The following is a 24,482-nucleotide window of genomic DNA, read 5'->3' as shown; positions in this document are numbered from 1 at the left end:
GACTGTTGCTAAAAAACAAACAAAACAAGTCTTCTGCACAGCATAATCTGAAAAACAAACAGCACCAGTGTACCTGGTACAAACGATATGCTAGAAACCAGGTGACTGTGTGAGAGTACAGCCACTGGAACCTCACATACACTTGAGATTAGGTTGGGTACTTAAGTCCATTGACACTAGGTCCTACAAAGTCCAAATGGACTCTGATGGTGTGCTAAGGAGAAATTAGAGACATGATTAAGAGTGGACACAAGGCAAAGTCTATTCAGAAATGCGTCCTTTGTTGCAAACAGTTTTTTAATCCTTAGTGCCTCACTTTCATTCTTTTTTTCTTTTTTCTTTCTCTCCACCAAAGTGAGGAAACTTCCTGATTGGTTAGGGACTTTCTTTGGGGTGCCTGTGGATTTTCTATGGCTGCCTGGACCCAGTCTAGTCCAGCAAGATGCATGTTAGGTTAAATGGTGATTATATTGAAAGCGGTGTGGATATTGTCTCCGCTATAAACCAGTAACCTGCCCAGCATGTTCCCTGCCTCTTGCCTCAGAACAGTAAGCTGCAGCCTCCCCTCATCCCCAAGTTGTATAAGTGACAGTAAAACACAAAAAAAAATGTGTTGTGCTGGCAATAGACACATCAAAAATAAAAATGGCAATAATGTTTAGTTTGTGAACTTTAATGTTAAATTGCATGATTTTTTTTTTTACACACATCAGATACATTGTTAATATTTACATTGACATAACTCAAAATCTCTAAAAACAAATAAAACAAAAACAGGTTAAACTGTTGAACTTTCTTTCATTATTTCAGTCAAAAGAGCTTATAATCATAATATTTATTTGGGTTTTACTATTCCACAAATGTGCAATGAATGTCAAAAAAAATGTGATGTAGGCTTCCTTTACTGTATATGAATATTGTAAATTGTAAAAAAAACAACAAAAACAAATCAAAAACAAAACAAAAACAATAGTAATAAAACAAAATGTTACAGTCTTACAAAACACAAATCAAAAGGTTAAAACAAACATGGCAATCATTGTCAGGACATCAAAAAGGAACAGAGTAAAAATTTATATTTCTTTTATGGATGTAAAGCCCAAATTCTAGCATATTATATAGTATGTAGTAGTACTTATCAATAATAATAATACTAATAATAATCATAATAATAATAAAAAAAGGAAGGATCTCTTGAAGATTAAATGTGTCACAAAAAGACAAAGATGTGTGTAAGTGTCTTTTCTCACAGCAGGTACAGCGATAACAAACTCCTTCAGTGGTTCAAACCAGATACCACTGCTTAAACTAAATGCTAGCACACATATCAAGCCATTGCAAGACAACAAGGTGAGCACAGGAGAAAGTCTCACAATTTTTACTCTATTCCATTTACCATCACCATTAAGAGTAAACACTAAATTACCTTCAACACCTCAAGGTTGGTTTTTTTTTCACATCGAGCACAAACACAAGTATTTTCTTTTCTTTATATTTTTTTTTCCAAACATATATCTGACATGGCAAAAAATGTGAACTTTCAGTTTATGCTAATTTTCTGTGTCTAGAGGGCTTGCGTGTAGGAGGCGGTATCCTGAAATTGGCTCGTCAAGCATGTTAGCTTATGTATGGTCTGAAAGCAACAGTGTAAAATGGACTATGAAAATATGTGGAGTGCTATCATATATAACTGAGTATTGTCTAAAAAAATACAGTAGCAAGCTTTTATCTTCGGTTCCTTAGATTGATTTAAACTTATTTAGGTTATATTAGTACAAATCATATTTAAAAAATATTTAAATATGTTAAGTGGGTGGGCTGTCCTTGAAAAAGCCTTTTCACTTTATCCGTGATTTTTTTTTTTTCCAGGACAACCCTTGTATGTGATTGTCTTCACCTTTTACCCGCACCAGTTAGTTGATAACTCTGAACGAACACAACCTAGAGAACAAGGAATATTTGGTCCAACTGTGGCCCACCTTGACTGACTTCACTGATTCAGGAATGACCCTGCCTGCCTCAAATCTACCTCAAGTTTACTTTATGTGATCCAGGGGTCGGGTTTGCCTTGACATTTGAGCACGATATTTACTATAACCCATACTAAGCCCGGCTCATGATTTGCGGGCCATATCTGTCCTACACAATACTTGGTAGAGCCTTAGGTGACAACAAGTCATCCAGATTAGGCCCAAATGCATCTGCTATCTGAGAATGGACCCATGAAGTAATGGACCTCAAACCAACCTCTGAACACGTTTTCATATAAAGATATGATTAATACAGCATATGGTAAAAGGATAATGTAAACTGTGAAAGCGTAGCAAGTTGCCAATCAAGTATTTTTTTATTTCCCTTCAGATAATTTGAATGTAATTGCTAGCATGAAAGCAAATGGACAAAAAAATCCAAGCAAAACTATGTCTTTGGCAACTACTGGTAGATGACAATGAAAATAACAGTAGCCTGAAGGGAAGGATAATGAGACATGGACAGTGAGCAGAAAGTAGGTACTGTTGGATCTCGAGCCCTTTGTTTTTCTTCTTAGCTAATGAGGATAACATTCTCTTCTAACAGTCCAAAATAGCCAGTCAAACTTCATAACAGCAAAGCAATTATGAAAAGTAATGAAGGATCCAGCTGAAAGACTGCCAGTTCACCTCTTCACATAACAACCCAGTCATTAACCGTCATTAAAGGGGTAGTCCATGTCATTACAGATTGATAATTAGTTTTACAAATTAATTGGCATTTCTTATATTTTTTTTTAGTCCACCAGTAAACACCTGATCACACATACATTATAGTATATGACTTTCAAAGAAGCAAGCATATGATTGACAGACAAACAGAATACAAACAAAAGAACCACGTTGCTATAAAAGGTCACTACCACTGTGGGAGATGTAAAAAAAAAAAAATAGAGAAAACATTTTGAGTGGCATATTCTGTACAGACAGTTGGCAAAACCCAAAATATTCAAAGGTGAGGAGGCAATAAAAAGCAATCAGGATGAGTGGGCACATGTGAAGGGTAAAGGATTGAGTGGTGGAAGAGAGTAGCTGGTGGCGAGGATGCTAACATCACGAGATAACTGGGGCCCTACAGCTTCAGTGGAGCAAGCAGCACACAATACACAGGGGATTGAGGGACACTTTCATATGGCAGGGGGAAGCCCACAAGTGTTTTAAGCCTATAGAGGAAACAGAAGCAAGGTGGGGATAGATGCACATCTGTTCAGCAGAGCTTTGTTTTTCACGAAGCATTTGTGGCACTATCATGTTGCCTCTCGCTGAGATAATAGTTACGTGGCATGTCACACAGATTGCTCCTTTGGGAAAGTGAATGGAGCTCGAGGGCCGTGGGTGGGGAAGCTCGTGTTGGAGTACATGGGCTCGTTGGAGGGGTGCTGAGTGTAAGGGTGCTGAGGCAGGAAAGTAACAGGGTAAGCAGGAGCAGGCTGAGACTCGGGGAATTGCTCCATGTTGCAGACACGTTGGTAGCTCATATATTCAGCTGGGTTCAAAGGCTCTTCTGGATGCCTCCCAGAGTCCTGTGTGGAGACGGAAAAAAGAAGAAAATACTGCAGGGTCACAAAGTTTTTGATGAGAGTTGACTGAGCGACTTCACAGTAATACAGTACAATACACAGCAGAGCAGCGTCTTTTGAAGTACTCAAGCATTTTATGTCTTTAAATGATTTGGGCATGTCACACTTCTGCCATGTCACATATGCACAACACAACGTTTTGCACCGAGGGCCCTATATTCATGAATCACAAAGCTGCAGATCCTTTATTATAGAAAAATACAGAAAGAAAATATCTTTCAATTGCAAAATTTTAGGGTCACATACAGGAAAAGATAAGAGTTATCACATTTTATTCAATTCAATTCAAAAATTTTATTTAATTATGCAGTGTCAAAATCTAAAAATAGTCTGTCTATAGTTTAAAAACTCTCCATAACACGGTTCAAACCTCATTGACTCTAACTTACAAAATTATATTTATGTTAATAATCAGTGAGCCACTGATTTCACAGACCAAGACAAATAATTTATGCTGTTATCATCTTATAAAGTATTTCTTTATAAATAAATATCTACACAGAACAGCATGAAGTGTTTTGGTGTTGTAGTCTATCCTGTTTTCGTCAGTTTTTATGAAACAAAAGCAACCATTATTCTGATGTTACATGATGTTGTCAGAAGGGTCTGATTGTTCATCTGCTTTTTACAATGAAATGCTCTAAGTGCTACTTATAAAGCTTATAATGGCAGCAAGTCCGCCTTCTCAGCGTGTCAGTCACTTTGTTATGCTTGAACTGGGAATTTGGTTCCAACTTGGGAGGCGATGAGTTAAAATCAACAAATTCAGCTGGCAGAAAAGATGCAACTTTGGTCTTTATTTTGTATTAAATAATAATTTAATTAGCACTTTTTTTTAGGTTCATCCTCATTATAAGCATCATTGATAGTGAATAAATATGTTGTGTATGTACTTCACACTTTAATATCTGCATAAATGCGATTTCCCGACAGAAAAGGCAATTATACACCTACTTGTGGGTGACATTGACAGGTTAGATTTACCTCACTGAATATTCTGCTTTACCATCAGCAATCCCTTTACTAAATTAAATTGTGTGCCAACATGTGATTTGGTAGGTGGGAAGTCAAGCTTCAAACATCATAATTGTTTTCCGCTGTTACATTTGTTGACACTCCCAGAATGCTCCCTGTCCAATTCAACAGATTAGTTTTTTTTTTAAATAGCACAAGCAGATGAACTCACCACAGTACACCACAGAAACAACATTACCTTAGTGGCAGTATAACATTACCAGTCATGAATATAGTGCCCTCAGCACTGAGCTGTTTTGGGGGACTTTTTAAAGAACGATAATTGAAGGTTCCCAAATTGAAATCACTGAAAACCTTAAGCAGCTCTAAATTAAATAGTGTTTTTAAAAGAATTACTTGGATGTGCCTTGAAATGAAGCGATTATAATAAAAATGAAATGAGGTGGTGAATAGAAGACATGCAAAAACAAAACAAAATGATAAGAATGATAGTGAAAATGCAACTTACGAATAATCGTCAAGCATCTCTACATCTACGAAAACGATGATCCCAACTCTGTAAATATTGTGGTGGAGCAACAAAACCAGAAACAGACTTAAACCTGCCTACAAATCATCGCATTCATCAAAACAAAGTATAAAATTGATAACTCCATTACATGAAAAGCTAGCCCAGCGGAACAAATAAATAAATAAAAATAATACAAAAATATAAATATAGTAAAATGGATAAAACATGAGGTACACATCAAGGAACTGTTAATAAGCAGGCAACCAGCACAACGACACAAAAAAAAGATTTTTCAAATAGCATAACGTAAACCTCTGTATTGCTACATGTATGCTATTTTGAGAGACAAAAGATGCCGTAATAGTAAAGCAAGGGGAAGCTGTTAATGGTGACAGTGTGAGAATTAAGCTTGTGTGAAGGTGAACTGGATTTTTCACAGCATAAGACGTGCAAGTAAACCCCTCTTGACACACATGCGGCAGACATTGGCAGAAGCGTCTGAAAAGCTTATTTGTTTCAGGTCAGTATCAAGGACCACGGAAGATGTTAAAACTTTCTACTTTGTCACGTTATTAATTTCTTTTGTGTGCATAAAAGACCTTGGCGATATCAAGCAAAATTAAAAGCAGCAGTCTGAGGAGCAGCTTTTCCATCTTAAAGGTTTGTCTCAAGACATTTGGGATTTAGATTTGAAACTTTAGCAGACTTCTGTAGAAAATGTCTGATTCAATGTTAGGTATTGTCCCTTTGAAGAAAAATACACCCTGCCTAATTCAAATACGCTCTTGCACGAGTAAAAACCCTGAATTCTCACATTCTAAGTTTGTAGGCTGAATAAATCAAAGATTATTTGATTTAAAAAAAAATTCCCCTCTTGCCCCTGCGGGCAGTCTATCCTTCAAGCTCGTGTCCTCTACCAGAGGCCTGGGAGCTTGAGGGTCCTGCAGTATCTTAGCTGTTCCTGGGACTGCGCTCTTCTGGACAGAGATCTCCGATGTTGTTCCTGGGATCTGCTGGAGCCACTCGTCTAGCTTGGGAGTCACCGCACCTAGTGCTCCGATTACCACTGGGACCAGTGTTACCTTCACCTTCCACGTCTTCTCAAGCTCTTCTCTGAGCCCTTGGTACTTCTTTAGCTTCACATGTTCCTTTTTACTGATGTTGTTGTCATTTGTGATCACTACAGCAACATCAGGAAGATGGAACACGAGAAGCTTAAGAAGTACAGGGGGGGCGGGAGGCTCAGACAAGAGTTATATACCATCCAGTAATTTGACATTCTTTCTTACAAAGAATATTAAGTTAGCATGCAGATAACAACTGGAAACTACTAATCTGGTTATTCTGTACATTTAAACAATGACCAACAAAAAGTAAATGAAACCAAAATGTAACAAATTAAAAAAATGGAAACATAAGTGGATGAGAATGGATGGAAGGATGGATGATGGGTGAAAAACATTGTGGTATGTATTTTATTATTGTATTAATTGTCTTAATTTAGCTATTTATTTATTTAAATATGTGTCAGTTAAAAATTATGTGTCACAGCAAACACCCTGTAAAATTGTTTTTGCACCTCCATATATTTAAAAAGAAGAAGAAGAAAAACTCCATGCAGGCAGTCTGGTTTCCCTGTTTTTGTTTGAGCTGCATTATCCATCCACAAATTCATGCTTCATGCTTGGTCTGCACCTGTCATAAGACGTATGCACTGCACAGGTCACCAGTCTATCTCAGGGCTAACACAAAGAGACAGCCATTCACTCTTACGTCCACACCTTAAGCCAATTTAGAATCATCATTAAACCTCTGCATGTCTTTGGAATCATAGAAAAGTACTCTTGCTACGATTAACCAGACTTTTTTTCTTTCTGCCCCAGACATTCTAGAATTGATTTTCAATTATAAAAAAAAGACTATTTAATTAGAATATTGGAAGAGCAAGGCTTTGATGCTTGTATTTAGAATTTTAAAATATCACTGCAATTTGTAGATTAAATGACTCAAATGCAGGATACCAGCAAAAAAAAATCGAACCTTTATTAAAGGCAGCAAAGAGAACATCAAATCCAACTGGACCGGACTTTTTATACGCATAAGGTAATCAGGGAAACTCAAAGCAAGACAAAAGAGAAAACTGACTATTAAAGTTAACATTAATGGACAAGAGGATTCAACTAAACACAGAGACATGAAAACACACTAAAATGATAGAAACACAAGGGAAGCTAGGATGAAGAACTTAAAGCACAAAACAAAACAATGAAAATCACACAACAGACCTAACCAAAGATTTCAAATATTACAAATGATCAGACTTATTGTGGAATACAAGAAAATCAAGACAGGAACACAAAACTGAACGTTAAACAGTGACTCAAGATTAAATCAAACTAGTGGCAACAAAAAAACAGACACACATAGACACACACTTTCATTTTGTTAAATTTATGCTATTTTTTTCACTTAATGGTGACTCTGAACAGAGGCCAGTTTGAAAGCATCTTTTTCTGTTGCTAACAAATTCCAGAGTTCCATTAAACTGCTGGGCAGTGAGCCCAGCAGTTTTCATGATTTAGGACAATTGCCTATCTGAAGCTGTGTAATGATTTTTGAAGGGAAATTAAATGCAAAGGTCATTTATGGAAAATACTTTTTTTGGAATTAAGATTTAAAGGAGTAAAAGACAAGACATTTTTATCAGCCTACTTATCAGCGTTATTTCCCCAATCAAAGTGTGTTTAAATAAGGAATGGCCATTACTCGAGGTATTTACTGCCCACAAGAAGTGAAAAAATCCTGTCTGAAAAATGTGATCCTGAACATTACAATTAAACGTTTACTAACAAGATATTTAATAAGCTCACACTTAACATTAGCTTAGGTTATTCTTTATTTTTAATTGCTATACTTCTCGAGAGTTTCCATATCTCATAAACGAGCACAGAATTCCTTTAAACCACTCTAATAATTTGTGACTTTCAGTAATGGTTAAACAATTAATAATAAAATAACATTGGAGGAACTCAACATTTAAATAACGTCACTGGTTACAGTTTTTTTTAATATATCTTAAATACATTGACCAGAAACTTTTGAGTGTACAGCTCAAAATTTAGATGTACAGCTTATAGGTAATTGTTGTAAGTGTAACCTATATATCTCAGCATTAATATAGAACAAGTTAACACTGAGTTGAAACACAGTGTGTTTATTTCAATTCTATCTTTTTGGTAATTTAACTGTAGTGCATTTGTTGCTTAAGCCTAGTCCTGGTGCTATAGGTCAGAACGACAGTGTGACTTCTCTAGGCAAGTTCATTGTCCCATAACATTATCCAGTCCGTGATTACATTTGTCTGCATACGTTATTAAGGCAGAGGATAAGGGTAACTCATAGACACAGAAAGTCTATAAATGAGACAAGGTTGTTCTCAAACCCTGAAACTGCATCTAAGCTAGATGACAGAAGCCAACTGAAAACCTTCAACATACCTATGCTCTTCTGTCTTTCTGTCATGTGAGCAGAAGCAGATTGAACATTTGATGAAACGGCGATAGTACATCTGCAGTTAAATGTAGCTTTCCCTTCACTAGATTTGATCATGAACTGAGATTGTACCATTGTCCCTTATTTCAGGCTACCATGATTAATTTTATCTTCACTACTTTAAACCACCTTAATTTGACATTTTTATTACAGTTTGTAGTTAATAAATGGACCTTGCATTGCACTGGCTGGGTGAATTAAAATAATTAACATAAAATAATCGACATAAAATTGTTTCACTGAACATTACAACCTTAAAGTAGGCTTGAAGTAGAATGTGTATGTTTTCCTTTTTATAAAGAAAAAAGAAAGACATTTCTTGGAGCTGTTTCACATTAAAAGTCGACATGCTTTGTTTCGGAGAGCGCTGCACATTGCGCCATCAGTCACCATTGATCCATCGTTTCACAAATTACACATCTTACTCGTTCCAGCATTTAATTGAAGAGTAATTGGATTTATTGACCCTTGTGGTTTGATTTATTCCCATGTTGTACAGCATCTGTGCTTCAGGCCACGTTCACTCCAAAATAAAACATTTGTCAAAAGTCCGTAATTCAACACAGTAATACTGATATTTATGGTTTTGTGGAGTTCACTTAAACTTCCAGTATCATTTTACTCCACTTGAGGAAAAAACACGCACTGTTGGCAGTGTAAAAAAACAGACAACCAAAGCCTGCATACCAGCGCTGGTTTTGTCTAGCATCACTATCCAGACAGCTAAGGCCAGAAAGAAGAACAAGAAAAAAACAACAAGCACATAAGATGCCCTATTGTATTTAAACCTAATAAACATAAACTACATCAGGAAACAGAAAAGGTCAAATTAAGTGGATATTTTTAAAAAGGAGCATTAATAGCTTTGACAGTATGGTTCCGTTCAAACAAACAGTATGAAAACAATAAAAAACAAAGCTAATTGTGTTACCAGTTTCACAATTATTTCAAAACTATTGCAAGAAGTGTTTTGGAGGATTTGGATAATAGTGGAAACAAGCATTTGAAATGTAAAACTTCAAAAGATATTTAAATTATTTTACACTATAATTGGGTTATACTCATAGTTAGGTCAGACTTCTACCTTTGTTTAAATGTAAAGCGAAAGCGTACAAAAAGAAACCATCACCTGTGCATACTTAAAAAATGAACGCTAATCTAAATGAAATCTGATTCACCTTGAAGTCATTTTAAGCACCGGTATATAAAGAGTAGATAACATAACCTTGGAGAATGATGGCACAAATAAGTTTTCATATCTGATAATGTAATAGCTCTGTCAAAGCCAGCGGATGCTAGAAGAATACAATCAGGCTGTGATTAACAGTTCGCTGATTTATTTCACTGATTACTTCTACATCACAGGCCAAAGGTGAACTGCACAGGCAGAAAATGAAATGATAATGTTGTCACCCTGGATATAAACTAGTGGTTGAGTCTCTGGCTCAGCAAACACAGATTTTATTGAATGGTGTAACCCCGTGACTGGAGCCAGCCAAGACAAGGCTTATTACAAACAGGGAATGTCAACAGGCATTTCCCCAGAGAAGTTAATGTTGGAACAGCGGGCCATCTGTTATGGAGCTGCTGACTGAACGTGTTATATAAACTAACAGAAGAAGTAAATCAATAAACATTAATTTTTCTGCTTTGTCTCAGAACTGTGGAACGTGAATGTTGAACAGATCCAATAATCTGTTTCGCTCAGATACCAGTTTTCAGATACTGTAATCGACTGTTTTTGCCCAGTGCTGGAAAAATGCGTTGACTTCTAGTTTTGTAAAAATGTTATTATTATGATTACACATTTCTAACACTACAAATGGTAATCCTTTGCGTTTGTGTCTATATTTCACCTTTCTCACTCACTATGTATTAATAGACCTCTCTGCATTGAATCATATCTGTTATTAATCTCTGTCTCTCTTCCACAGCATGTCTTTTATCCTGTCTTCCTTCTCTCACCCCAACCGGTCGCAGCAGATGGCCCCGCCCCTCCCTGAGCCTGGTTCTGCCGGAGGTTTCTTCCTGTTAAAAGGGAGTTTTTCCTTCCCACTGTCGCCAAAGTGCTTGCTCATAGGGGGTCATATGATTGTTGGGTTTTTCTCTGTATCTATGAAGCGCCTTGAGGTGACTTTTGTTGTGATTTGGCGCTATATAAATAAAATTGAATTGAATTGAATATTTCATAACCATTCAATACCAAACAGCGGTTTCGTTTAATCATCAAACAATTAACGTCATTGGCTTATTCAGGTTTACCTGTTTTAACAGTTTTTAAACCCTCGGCCACAAAAGGCTGATGAGGTGTTTCCATCACCCCTTTGGGCAGGCGGGCGGTAAGGGTCTAAGTTTTATGAAAATCTTGTGAATGCAATAACTCGAGAAGAAAGACACCCAGGGTTTTCAAAATGACACCCTCAGTGTGTCCACTAAAAATCGAGGGTGAGTCAGAGTCTCAGTGACCTCGACCTAACCCACTAAACAGTGAACGTCAGATAGATGTGCAGATCATGTCTACATTGGGTCCGTCGGTCCATGACCAATTTGGGACATCTATACGATGTCCAAACTAGGTCCACAAGATGTCCAACCATGAAACAACTTTAATGTCAGTGTGATGCTCAACACTTGAACTTTGGACTCATTCATTTTTCTGGAAATCATCTGGACGTCTATGACAGGTGCAAGAAATTTACATGATTAATGATTAATATCAATATTGTTGTTATCAACATAATACATTTGAATATGTATAAAAAAGTACATGTGGGTATTTTTTGGGGGGTTATTTTACATTTTGCTGTTTTTCTTCTACTGGTTTCTTTTATTTCAATTATTCAAATTGTTTTTTTGTAACCAGTTTAAAAATGTCATTTATGTGTTGAAATATTAAAATAATTGAAATAATTTAAATTTTAAAATAAAAATCTTTAAAATCTTTAGAAAAATGTTAGACTTCCTTTTAAAAGGAATATGATATGTTTAACAAGTTTAAAAGAGCATTTGCATTATATTTGGTTCATTTTTACAAGTATCCTGTTTTATTGTGAAGACCTTTCTAAGAGGAAGTAAATGTGGTTGTGATCAGTAGAAAGACTGAGAGAGGTTGTGATGAAAAGTACGAGAAGATTGTGCAAGTGTGTATGAACTGGATTATCTGCTCAATACACACATTTTGCAAACTGCCTTTGAGAAACTCGGGACATTTCTGCTCCATGCAGAAGCTCACTTTTTTAGTGTCAAGAGCCCACGCCATCTTGGAGACGTCTGCTGATCACTTTGCATTCCTTCACACATAACTGTTTAGGTACATAAAACATGGGCCTACAAAGACTATATAAGCAGCATTAAAACAAGGTCTAAAATGAGTCAAAGTCTGGCACTGAAAACATGTCCACAACAAACACATTTGGACTATTAGTAGCCAGTACACGGAGGTCCTACAGATCTCAACACTAGACGTTGAACAGATGTAGAAAAAAAAAGACACCTGGAAATACAAATCAACCCCCTCAGTGGACCAAAATGTATGTCCAAAATGACTTACAAAAGACATCACTCGGTAGTCACTTTGCACAGTGGAAAAGGTCAAAGATCAGAGGTCAGGTTTTCTAAAACTCTTGTGAATGCTATGATTCAAGTAAGATGTTATCTAGGATTTTGATACTATATCTACTGAAAACTACATCTACTAGGAGGCAGAGGGATATCACTGGCCACAATATTCACAATATTTTTAAAAGTTATGATACTTGACACTTTCTTCCTTCCTTCCTTCCTTCCTTCCTTCCTTCCTTCCTTCCTTCCTTTCTTTCTTTCTTTCTTTCATAAATCTAATACACTCTTTACATTTTTCACTTACAGGATGTGAGTGTGATAAAAATTTTGAGAACCCAAAACCAGAAATAATTGTATTTAACTGTGGATATTTTTTGGACGAATTCCTCCAGCATGCAGCTGCCAAAGGTTTAATACCAAAGATAAGTCTTGGGTGTTAGTAAAGACTTGGCTCCACATCAAAGCTGAGGTACTGTATGCAAGAATATTGAAATCTGTAATGTATTTAGCCTTAATCTCAGGATGGTGCAGTAGCACATTTTATTGATATATTGTCTATTTGGTAACAAAAAAAATAATGCTATCGTTTTTCAAATTTCAACTGGTTTTAATCCATATTTAAATGTTTACCGGCATCTACACTAAATAGACTATGTTTCTTTTCTCTTATGCCAATAGGTTCTTAGGCTTAAAATCTTACTGCACTACACAAAATACATGAGACCATTTCTCAGTATATTCAGTGCACCCTTGCAATAATAAGGTGTATTTAAACTGTCAGTGCTACTGATGCTTCTGCTAGACTAATTGTCTGGTAATTTACAAACAGTTGCTACTACTACTCTACTGGCTGCTTGTTATGTAGCTTTTTATTAGCCTTGCCCCCACCTGACATTCACTTGTAGGCACCGACTTTATTGGTAGTTTATTGCTGTCACTCTCTGCTGGGCTGTGCTGCATTGCATGACTGCTTGCCTGAAGTAATCCTTTGTCGTCTCTCTCTCTCTCTTTTGCTAATATAAAATGCGTAATGCAAGTCCAATCTTTTTTGTTACATCTCTGGCCATCTCTGCACTCACTCAGAACAAATTTGAACAAGTTTTATGCTCCCTGTGTAGAAATATAGAAATATCACTATAGTACTTTCTTCAGACTTTGTCCAAACAATGTAAGTTAGAAAAAACTAATAATACATACAAATACAACACTGTGCAAAAGTGCTATCATCATTTCTTTATGCCTTCCTTTGAAGGATAGGACATTAGCTGCTTTTTCTCTCGTTTTCAGTCCAGTCCTTGTTTTTGTTTTTTTAGTTTTGCCACCTAGAACTGACCTATGAAAATTAAAAAAAAAAAATGGCACCTCACTCAAGGGATGAACCCATTTTGTGTCACATGCATTACAAACAACTTACTTAACTATAAATAAGTAACTCATCATAATCATTCTGAAAAAACATTTTCGTCCATTTCATCAGTTGAATAAAAAAAATGCACAAAGATAAAAAGTATGCACAAAAACAGAAACACAATTTTTGCACCAACAAGATGATGGCTAAAGCATTACTAGCTGGAAATTTGGCATGTATTCGCCTGATGTACAGTGTGTCCTTATAAAGTGCGAGGAAACTGGACAAGCGGGGCACAAAAGAATAAGTGTCAGGCCTTCAAAACTATCTATAGCCGATGGACAGTACTTATAGTATCTGCTGAACTCTTTAAAATACAGTGGAAGCTCTGTCAGGGTTTGGGCTGAATTTCAGTCAGTGGTGTTGGAGAAATTGATGGAATTATGGGCTCCATCAGATTTTTACCTACCATGCAAAGCCATCTGGAAAGAGTATAAATGGTAATGGGTTTATTTTTTAGCATAGAGTACTAGTGAAATAAAATGATGCCTGGAGAGAAACACAGAGGTCTGGGCACAGAGTGAAACACAGTGCCCATCTTTTAATCCGTCTGGGATCATCTTGACAGAGAATGGAGCCAAAAATGGTCAGCATCCAATGAAGAATACATTGGAAGTCTCTTCATAAACCCTGGAGAACTATACCTGAAGAATACTTAAAAATGACAAGAAAACTTGTATAAGTTCATTCAGGCTGTGTTGAAGGATAAAGGTGGTGATAGCAAATACTGACTTTCAAGTTTGTTACAATTGTTCTGTTTCTTGTTTTACTAGCAAAAACCCCCAAAAAGCAGTATGGCTTAAGAATATGGCACAGTCCATTGGATAATTTAGAAAAGAATAGAACAGAGTAGCATTTTATCGTCATTGTACATGTATGATGACATTATGGAATAAATTAGGAAATTTAAATAAATACATAAAACATTTTATAGTAAACTTATTGTCACTCTCCCAGTCTATACAATGCAAAGTTTGCTCTGCATTTGCAGGGACAGGCTAGTTTACGCTACATTCAAAAAAATGAACGTGTTCCATCTTAATTGTCAAACTGAAGCACATTTTTTCTGTGTTGTTTTATTATTGTGCTGAAAAACCGACAGACAAACTCTTCCACAACAGAACTTTTAGTTTAACTGAACTGTTATGTGTGGGTCTATTTATTGATGGCACACATTCTAATTTAACCTTGTTGTCACATTGGGTCATCAAGAGGCAAATAATTAGAACTAAGTAGATGAGCCCAGCTTCTTGTCGCCTGGCAACAAGCTAGACTCCTCTGTTTATTGTCGTCTTTTGTTTGTTTTAGTGTAAGACATCACAGAGCGTCTGGGTTGAGAAAAGTGTTTGTTATTTACGGACATCACGTCCTGTGATTTCTGGCTACTTAGCTGCTCAAAATTCAAACAGTATCTCCTGATACCATCTGGGGCTGCCAGTGAGTGAATACCTAATGTAGCTTTAAATATTTTGCTCTCTAGGGATGTCACACCTGCAAATTACTTCAATAGTAAATCTGAAATTGCAGTTTAGGGCAACAAGTAGTAATAATAGTGCTTCTGTTATCACATAAAGATTCTCATTCCAGCTTTGTTAACTAATGCAAAACATTCATTTTAAGATGTGATTTCTCAAAGCTTTTGTGCGCAGTAATTCATTTTATATCTACATTTAGCTCATTTAACTAAAATCTGGAAAACAACTAAATCCTGCAACAGTGTTTTATGAACACACACTTTGCACTACTTCTCTTCATGCCTTTAGCCTTGAAGCCTCCTGGCTTGGCTGAACAACAACTTGCAGAAACACACAGAAACCAGTCTAACCACTTTAGCAGCACGGCGATTTGTGCCCCTGTCCCACTTTCCTGTATGTCTATAAGGAGTATTTCAAGTGGTGTAGATGACTGTTTGCACGTGATGGAAGGATTTCTCCCAGCTGTCCTGATTTGGGTACAGATCAGACATCAGAGCAGAGTCTTGTAGATGAGAGCATGTTTCCTCTGCTACCAATCAGGGCTGTCAAGTGTGTCATAATCACTTGACAACCACCTTTGGCGTGTGCGCAACTGCTCAGAAAAGCATTTTACATATGTTATCTTCAATATTTTACATTATTTTGCCATTAAGTCAAAAAAGTGACATAAAAACACACTAAAGAACTATTTCATTTTGTTTTTATAAGACCAGAGATGTTCAAAATCCCAAACGTTTTTCATGCAAAATAGTCATGCTGCTAAATCTCACACATTATTGACAGGAATGCTCTACAGATTTCTCTGGAATCAGACTTCATGCATAAAGAGACTAAAAGGAGCATCAAGAAAACATGAAGAACAGGAGTTAAAAATTGCTTTGTCTTTGCCAGCGAGCCATATTTTGCATGACATTTTGTGAAAATTATAGAGCACTTGTGTGGCTGATCTTATATTCTCTCACTACAATGTGCTTTTCAATTTCTGTACCACACGTCTCTGCTCGAGTGCTGTTGTGTTAAATGACACCCTAAAAATCACTCTGCTTCAATCAAACTTTCTGAAGAGCAACATGGGGGATATCAAAAGATGACCAAGGCTGAAGAGGAAGGTAGACAAGGGAACCATGTGGAGCATATAAAGGAAGGTCAGTGCATGTGAAAAGGGTATGAATGAAGGGATGGAGTGCATTGGTCTGTATACCTTGAGGCCAAAGTCTGAGGGGAAAGGCCTATAATGGCATGCGCTAGTGTGAGCTAGGCTGGATGGTTGCATACTCGACAAGATCCCCAGGGCCAGTGTGAGCAGAGCTTCGTGGGCTTGGAGTGGAGGCCAAAGCTGCAGTATCCAGCTCCGCATACTGGACATCACAGTCCTTGTGGCCAGAGTTCTGGAGACAAGAGAGGCGAAAGTGTGTGAGGAGTGAGGCAGCCAAAAAAATGAGAGTGTGAAAAAGATAGAAAGCTGACGAGAGAAAGAGAAAGTGGGAGAGAGCAAGTGAAAGGCAGACAGATGAGAAAATTGATGACTGAAGGTTGAATGGTGGTGGGGACATTTTGAGTGTGTGAGCAGCAGTGCTAGACTGGAAGACAAAGAAAAATGTGTGCGCATGGGGGGGAAAGAAAACGTGAAAGGTGAAAATTATTATGACGAGCCAGCAATGGAGTCGTTGAACAGAAAATCACAACAGTGGGGAAATTATTATATATTAAATTAAAAATTAGAGATGGAAAAGAACTTAATCTTTGTTTACTATGCACATACCATTATTCTATTATTTTTCCATATTTATCCATAAAGTGTTGGCATGTGCAACAGGAACATATTTTGGTCCAGCTGCTATTTTTTTTCTTAAGATTATGTGTGTATAGCTCATCTATGCATATCCAGGAAATCATGTACATTTGATAGTCATGAAAACTGGATTCCAACGGAAACAAACACAAATCAAGCCAAACCCACTGTGGGCATGCGCAGCTCTAATGCGTGGATTATACTGAACACATGTCCATGTAATCCTTCAGACTACAATGAAACTAATAAATGTGTCCTGATCACAGTCTGAATTAACTGTTTACATTGGCAACCACGGTTACCCTGTGGCACGTGGAGATACTTGCAAAGCCCAGAAGCGAGTTAACGGAGATGCTTGTGTGGCTTCCATTGTGCTGATATTTCAGTGTGCATGTAAACATAGACAAAGACCTTCATTCAACTAGAATTCGACCACTGAGCACAAAAAACAAATCCAATGACTGACTCGATGAGGAATTGGCCAAGTGGATGATTGAGCAAATGACCTTAATGGGGTGATCAATAAATGACAATGACAGCTTTGAACGCTTTTTATCCAAATCCAATAAAACAAAACAAAACACGTTGTTCCTCCATTAATAAAAATTTACAAAACTAAAAAAGGTGATTTCGTTTATCATTTATCAATTGAAAACAGCCGAAAACTGTAGAAAACCAACATAATATCTTCTGCGCCCTTTAAAAATGTATCTTATGTAGGAAAAGTGAAAATGGAATTTTTGGATTTTCCTTATTTTAATAAAATAAACAATCTAAACAGAGCTCAGATGGGCAATGATGATGAAATAAAATGTAAGTTTTTTAAAAACAGAACAACAGGGTTCAAAGTGTCTCTGAACTGATTCTACAACCCACAAACAAAATGCTTGCTGTAATGAAATCAGTGGAGTAAAATTGAGAGTGGTTAAGTAAATGCAAAGCACAAATGCGCCACATCTAAAGCTGCATGGTAAAGACTTGTGAACGAGAAATGGAATGAAATGATACGTGTTGCATCAATGTACTTTAATTCCATCTGAGAAAAGATTACGTAGAAATGACTGAAGCGTTTACAGAATCTCCTGTAAATAATTTAAATCTACTTTGCAATCTCTCCACTATTGCATATTTCCCCGCCGCTCACACTCTGCACTCACTGGATATTTAAATATCGAGAGTATTTGTCATGACCGGAGTGCAATCAGGGGGAAAATTACAGCCACATTGCATTCAAAATTGGCAGATAGTGTTTTGCCCCTAGAGAATCATCATTAGTAACACTCGACGCTCAGCAGTCAATGCATGTCTTTCACAAATAGTGTTTTGAAAACCTCAGTGATACCCTATTCATCTTAAGAGCAGCCCTAAACTTCAATTTAAGTGGAATGTTATCAGAGATAAGAAATAAATCTTAGGAAGATCTACCCTTGGTGTCCAAGGATTATCTGAATTAAACATCCAGTCCCTTTGAGCATAGAATTGAAGATGATAGTTTAATATCCTTGAATAACTACACAGAAAATCAAAATCAATTCGCCCAGGGAAAAGAATGATAGTAATTGAGTTATCCCTCAAGTTCGGTGAGAATGAGTCATTTATAAAGTGCACCAAAAATGCAAAGCAGTTTTAACAAGGTTAGCTGACAGGCTAATATATCGAAGTTGGTGGCATCAATATAACATCAGTGCGGTTTTTATTTATTTCTTTTTTTATTATTTGTACTTTTATGCATGAGTTAGTTAGGCTTAGAACGTAACAAAGCATTTTTACCCTAATGGTTAGAGCAGTGTTTCCCAACCTTGGAGCCACGGCACATATATCACATTAGAAAAGTCACACGGCACACCACCAAACAAAACAAAAATTTCACAAAAAGCATATTGATCATTTTCTCCTACGCACCAGGTATAGCAGAATTGGCTCAGCTTGTCCCCAATATACCATTTTTTTGCTTTCTTCTGAGCACTACTCATGCTAGGGCCTTTATTTGGGTCAGAATTTCCTCCAGGACCCAGGTTAGATTGATTACTTTTTCTTTCAAATATTTAACTATTTCTTGTCAGTCTTCTTCTGTTTTACTGGCAGTTGGCAACCAATTTAATTAGAGCAGGTAGTTGTACTGCCCTCTAGTGGAAGAGAATGCACCTGTGACTCACGCCAATTGCTTAGAGCAGCGGTCCCTAACCCCCAGGCCACGGACCGGAGTCGTTTGGTACCGGGCCGCAAGAGACTCGGGTGTGAAATTTATGGTTTTCAGGGTTGCATTTGTTTATTGTATATATATTTATTGTTTGTATTTCGTAGATAAACATAACAAAATAAAATAAATACAACAAACTAAAACATTGTTGTGAAAACATTGTCGGATGTAAATCGGTCCGTCGCGGAAAAAAGGTTGGGGACCGCTGACTTAGAGTACTAATTAGGTGGAACCAGATAATCTTCCATGGCACAGCCGATCATTTTTTGCCCAGTTGTTGGGAAACACTTGGTTAGAGAGACAATCTAAACATTATTTCAGCTGTCTCACAGTCCACCACTTTTATTTTACCTGCTAGAGTCCCTTCTGCTACCTCTAAATTGTGTAGATACTGTATATGTGTGTCTGTGTGTGTGTTTATGTCCTCAGAACAATAACATCCTTGGATTAGCAGGCTGTAGAGCTGCGGATGTTTGCCGATGCTTTGAAAAAGTGACGTCTAAAGACGTGTTTGTTTGTGATGAGATCTGGTGACTGAAAGCCAAATTCGTCATATGACTTGATCCTTCGAAAAAACTATTCAGTAAACTACTAGAGCCAGTTTATTGAGGCATTGTCTTTCTGGAAGATGTTTCATAGGAGGTTAGAGGTGATCACATAGAACAACTTTATATTGATTTACAGTGACCCTTTCCTCTAACAGGACAAGTGGACCCAAACCAGAAAATATATCTAACACATTGTGTTTTAATGCAGTCTCTTGTGCTATAGTGAGACCGTTAACTCTGCTAGCTTTTTTTTAAACACATACAAATTATATAGTTGTGATATAGGTCATTTTGTGGAATGTGAAACAGTGTGACTTCTAAAGGAGTTTTCTTATTCTGGATCTGAAAGTCTGGGTTTTAATGCCAGGTGACAGCTATGCAGAAGTTTTATGAAACTAATATCTAGTTTACTCTAAAACCATACTTCAAGGATTCCAGATTTTTACTGGCGTGCTTGATTAATTTCTGAATTACTGACCTTGTCAGTGACACCCAGCTCTAAATTCATTGGTTCTTACTGAAAGCAAATCCAGACCACTTTCAAATAGTTAAAAAAAGGTTAATTAATCCTCTGAAACAGTTGAACACTTTAGATTTAAAGCCTCCTTCCATTTAAAAATGCCTTTGAGTTACTTTGACCTTCACTGCTTAGATGATGTATATTCAGAGTTTGACAATGCAGTGAAGCTTTCTGATTTATTTGCTGCACGTTTGATTCTCTAAGTTGAAAGTCTGAAAAGTACCCGCAATAGGAATTGCAAGACTAGTGCCCAACTTACATAAGTGCGAGCTGGAAAGCTACAGTCACTATACGTTATGAATGGAGTTTTTGTATAAAAGCAAGTCTTGCATTTAATAGTTAAACCTTTGAAATAGGCTTTTAGAATTGCTGTCCTCAATAAGTGAGAATGTATAAGATGCAATTTCAAAAGTTCTGACTAATTTTTTTTAACAAAATGTCAGACATCAATAAATTAATAAATATTCAACACAGGAACTTTTATCTTAAAACTAGTGCTGTCAGTGTTAATCTAGCTGAAATGACGTTAACGCCATAACCGCATTAACGCGCCAAATCTCCGTTAGCGAGTTAGCGCGGATCGCCCCGTGCATGGGGCTGCAGGGCGCTAACACGTTAACGAGCTAACCGCGCTAATGCGTTGGAGCCATGCGGCCCCACACACAGGGCGATACGCACTAACTCGCTAACAGAGATTTGGCACGTTAATGCGGTTACAGCGTTTTAATGAGATTAACGCTGGCAGCACTACTTAAAACATGTCTGTAGGCTGTAAGTACGCAGGCCCTGTACACTGATGCACTGATATCTTGTCATGATTTCAAGTAGCCAGAAAATGGGATGCTAAAAAGCAGAGACAATAGAGAATAGCATGTCAGCAGTTGTGTCACACTGATGTGGCTTTTAATTTGAATTGTGAAGTTCCATCATGCACACAGTGTTGCCAATTTAGCGACTTTGTCGCTATATTTAGCGAGTTTTCAGACCCCCTGGCGACTTTTTTTCTAAAAAAAGTCGCTAAAAAAAGACGTGAAAGCGTGTATCGCTTTTACTCTCAACAAGCAGCGGGTGCTGTAACGCAGTCAGTTCTTCTTTTTCTCTTATGCTGTTTTGTGGATCACAAGGTTTAAAACTACTTATAAAAACACACACACAAAGTAACTCCACCAGAGTGCCTATTTCGGGTCACTTTTGCCGGTCCAAGCCCGGGTAAAGGAGCAGGGTTGGAATTGTGACATTAAAAAAACAATAATTGCTAAAAGAAATTTAATTTGTAGTTCTAAATAAATTCTAAATGCATTTAGGACATTTTTTACTCACTTTATGTCTCTTCCACGATGTTATTTCTCTCTCCAACAACGTAGGTTACAATTATATTAGCATGACAAATTATGCAAATTAGGTGATGACGTCATTTAGCAACTTCTAGCGACATTTAGGACAACCAATAGCGATTTTCCTTACTGAGGAGTTGGCAACATTGCATGCACAAGGGTAACACATACAACCTGGCTTAAGTCAACATATCAGCTTAACCTTTAATTATCAAAATTTAAAATAACTTTCCAAATGGTTCTGGATTTGTGAAGGAATATTGGCATAAAACTAAGGAGCGATAAGTTGATCTCATTAAGATACAGTTGATACCTACGTGTTGTTACGCATTTAAGCAAGTTGCATTTTGCACGACACTGCTTACCAAATAAGTAAAACTGAGACTGAAGAAAGAAAGAAACTTAGCTATTGTGTGGTTACAAATGTTCACATTACCAAGAGACACAGTGAAAATGATTTTGTTTTCAGCCAGCACACACAACATGCAGAAGCTTACACATCCACACAAATTGTCTAAAATCCTGGTTGTTGTTTTTTAAATTCATCTCAGAAAGAAATGCTGCCAAAGCAAATAAAGCCCTCAGTGCTCTCAAGCATCTGTGCCACTGAGGGAGGTTTCCCCACAGTTAGCAGAGGCATCTGATACAACAAATCAAACATTTCATAGTCAACAGTTAAGACTCAGGGGTGATGATGTACTGTGGAGCACCACACTGTAACGTATCTGCAGACGGTTGCCTGGCAAACCCACAAGTAATTACGATGGATTAAAGGAAGAGTAGGGGAGGTGAGGCAGAGGGCAGGCCGTCGGGGTCAGAACATGAAATCGTCCACAGAGAGAGAAAGAGAGAGGATGGCGGCTGGCCAGGTTTACATAGAAGATGAGAGGTGCTGATTTTGATGATGAGATAAGAAGCTTAGTCAAACCGCCCAGTGGATTTACTGGTCAGCATCTACTCATAACACCAGACAAGCAAAAATGAAAGCTCCTCAGTGACTGTACAGAAGCGCCGTTCATTGTAAATCAGTTCTACAATACCACCAAGCAGAACCTCACCAAATATTCACCCTTTCAGCAGCAGTTACTACTGACCAAAGGCAGCAGCTGTGGATGACCCCTCCATAGTGAAGCTCACGTGACTCCGCTCATGGCATCAGTACTCACCGGCTTATCGGTGAAGGGGGTCGACTCAGAGGGTGCCATGTCGTAATAAGGAGGCTGAAGAGGAAGCTTCTGCATTTCTTCCTCCTTGTCGAGATGAACCACCTACGGGAAACACCAAGAGCTCAGCGTGACTTATAATGAGCTCGAAACCGGGATAGATCAGCCAGCTCTGCAGTCCTCACCGAGGTTAACTTTGCAATTAGTCTATGAGTGTGAACTGCTACCTCATGCGCATTAATTAAAACACATCAGCAGCAAAACATTATGTTGACAGTTGTTGCTCACATTTTTTTTGTGTGTGTGTCTGTGGTAATGAACAGAAATCAGCAACGTTAATCTCGCATCCGACAGAGAATACAGCTTGACAGCAGTTTGAATTTCAGAAGCTCAGTTGAACCTAAAGTTATTATGTGCATCAAAGTAATTTTGTCAAACGAATCACTTCCAGATCACATAAATATATGATGCAAACTTTTGAAACATCTGAGCTGAAATGCTAAAGTAACTGTAAAGCTGCAAGAGCTAGCTGAGATTCATAGCCACTATATTACAGAGGGATTTCATTTCTTACATAAACCTGACATAAATAAACTATTTGAAAAGAATAGTTTACCTATGTAGACAAGGCTTACTGAAACCATTTTAATATGGTACAGACATTTCATTAGGTACATCTAAGAAAATGTATGTAGTCCAGCAAAACATAGCATAAATTCTGCTTTTACATTTTCTACTTTTGTTTTCAAAAAGGTTTAAACTGTGTTTTATTTTTAAGTTATAGTGGTGATCTATTTTGATTCTTAAATTTTTCTTTATAGATATTTTAAAAGGTAGAACATAAACATTTTCACTGTGTTTGAAGGATTAAGGTTTAGGTACAAATGCTAAATTTTCATTTCACATGTTTTCTTTATTTTTTTTTTTTGCTTAGGGTGCAAGCTCTTTAAGTCTCTATTAGGTCAGATGTTATTTTATTTATGCAAATAAAAGAGCAATATGGTTATAAAAGACACAAAAACTTGTTTCAAAGTGTTGCATAAATAAAGAGGGGGTTTAGCTAGATTCAGAAACCTCGTGAATTAAATTCAAAATTAACCTACATCCTTAATCAGTGGACTTGCAGAGCAGGATGTTCTGTGGTGACCATTCAACATATGTCAGTTTCTCAAGGGTGACTAATTACCTTTAATGGAGTATGGTACTATATTATAAAATAAATTAAATCGTAATCCATCATAATTTCTGGGGAATTACAGTTACATTGTGATTGTAGATTAATATCTTTTTGCTGAACACCAAAGTCTTTCTGTAGACAGACAACGATCCGATCAGTATGTTGGTTTGCATGATTTTACACTGTAGCTTCAGTGAGTGTATTACTGGACAATGCAGGTCTGCAAAGCAGCTGGCACAAATTTGGCTGCCATACCATCCAGAGGAATGGATTAACCCTTTAAGACCTACCATAGAACCAAGTCCGCCAGAGCTCACATTATATTTTTACATGTTGTAGAGCCATTTTTGGGAGCATTTCAAGTTGCTATACATCAATACAACCATTATAGCCCAAATTTTAATAACATGTATGCATTAAGTGCATAGTAATTACATAAATTGCAAAAAAGTGCAATAAACTACAAAAAAATTGAAAATCGTTTTTGTTTTTTTAACATATATTTCTAGTTAGAGAAATTTAAGAGGCTTATCCCTCAAAACTGTAAATACAAAGAAAGTTGCACAAAATAGTTTCCTACCACAGGAAATTTATTTTGAGTGTCTTCATAGTTTTATTTTTGAAATACACCAATTTTTATATACTGCAGGAAAAAC

At 37.0% G+C, this 24,482-nt stretch overlaps 1 protein-coding gene across 3 annotated transcripts in view; it reads right to left on the bottom strand.

Moving 5' to 3' along the window:
- Positions 1–657: 657 nt before the first annotated feature.
- nectin1b (nectin cell adhesion molecule 1b) overlaps positions 658–24,482 on the bottom strand; it is a 160,544-nt gene continuing 136,719 nt past the window's right edge. For 2 of the 3 annotated variants that reach the window (XM_087851142.1, XM_087851141.1), the window contains 2 exons: positions 22,653–22,754; positions 658–3,553 (listed from right to left, as the gene is read on the bottom strand). In XM_087851142.1, coding sequence (XP_087707268.1) covers positions 3,317–3,553; positions 22,653–22,754 — 339 coding nt within the window. In that variant the 3' untranslated portion in view covers positions 658–3,316. Of the gene's footprint in view, positions 3,554–16,293; positions 16,481–22,652; positions 22,755–24,482 lie in introns of all 3 variants that reach the window. The other variant, XM_006796656.3, reaches the window with a different exon arrangement.

The sequence above is a fragment of the Neolamprologus brichardi genome, chromosome 14 (assembly GCF_056152115.1).
Source record: "Neolamprologus brichardi isolate AB-2024 chromosome 14, ASM5615211v1, whole genome shotgun sequence".
NCBI classification, from domain to species: Eukaryota; Metazoa; Chordata; class Actinopteri; order Cichliformes; family Cichlidae; genus Neolamprologus; species Neolamprologus brichardi.
The sequence above is the reverse complement of the archived record's forward strand: the minus strand, read 5'-3'. Positions and strand labels throughout refer to the sequence as shown.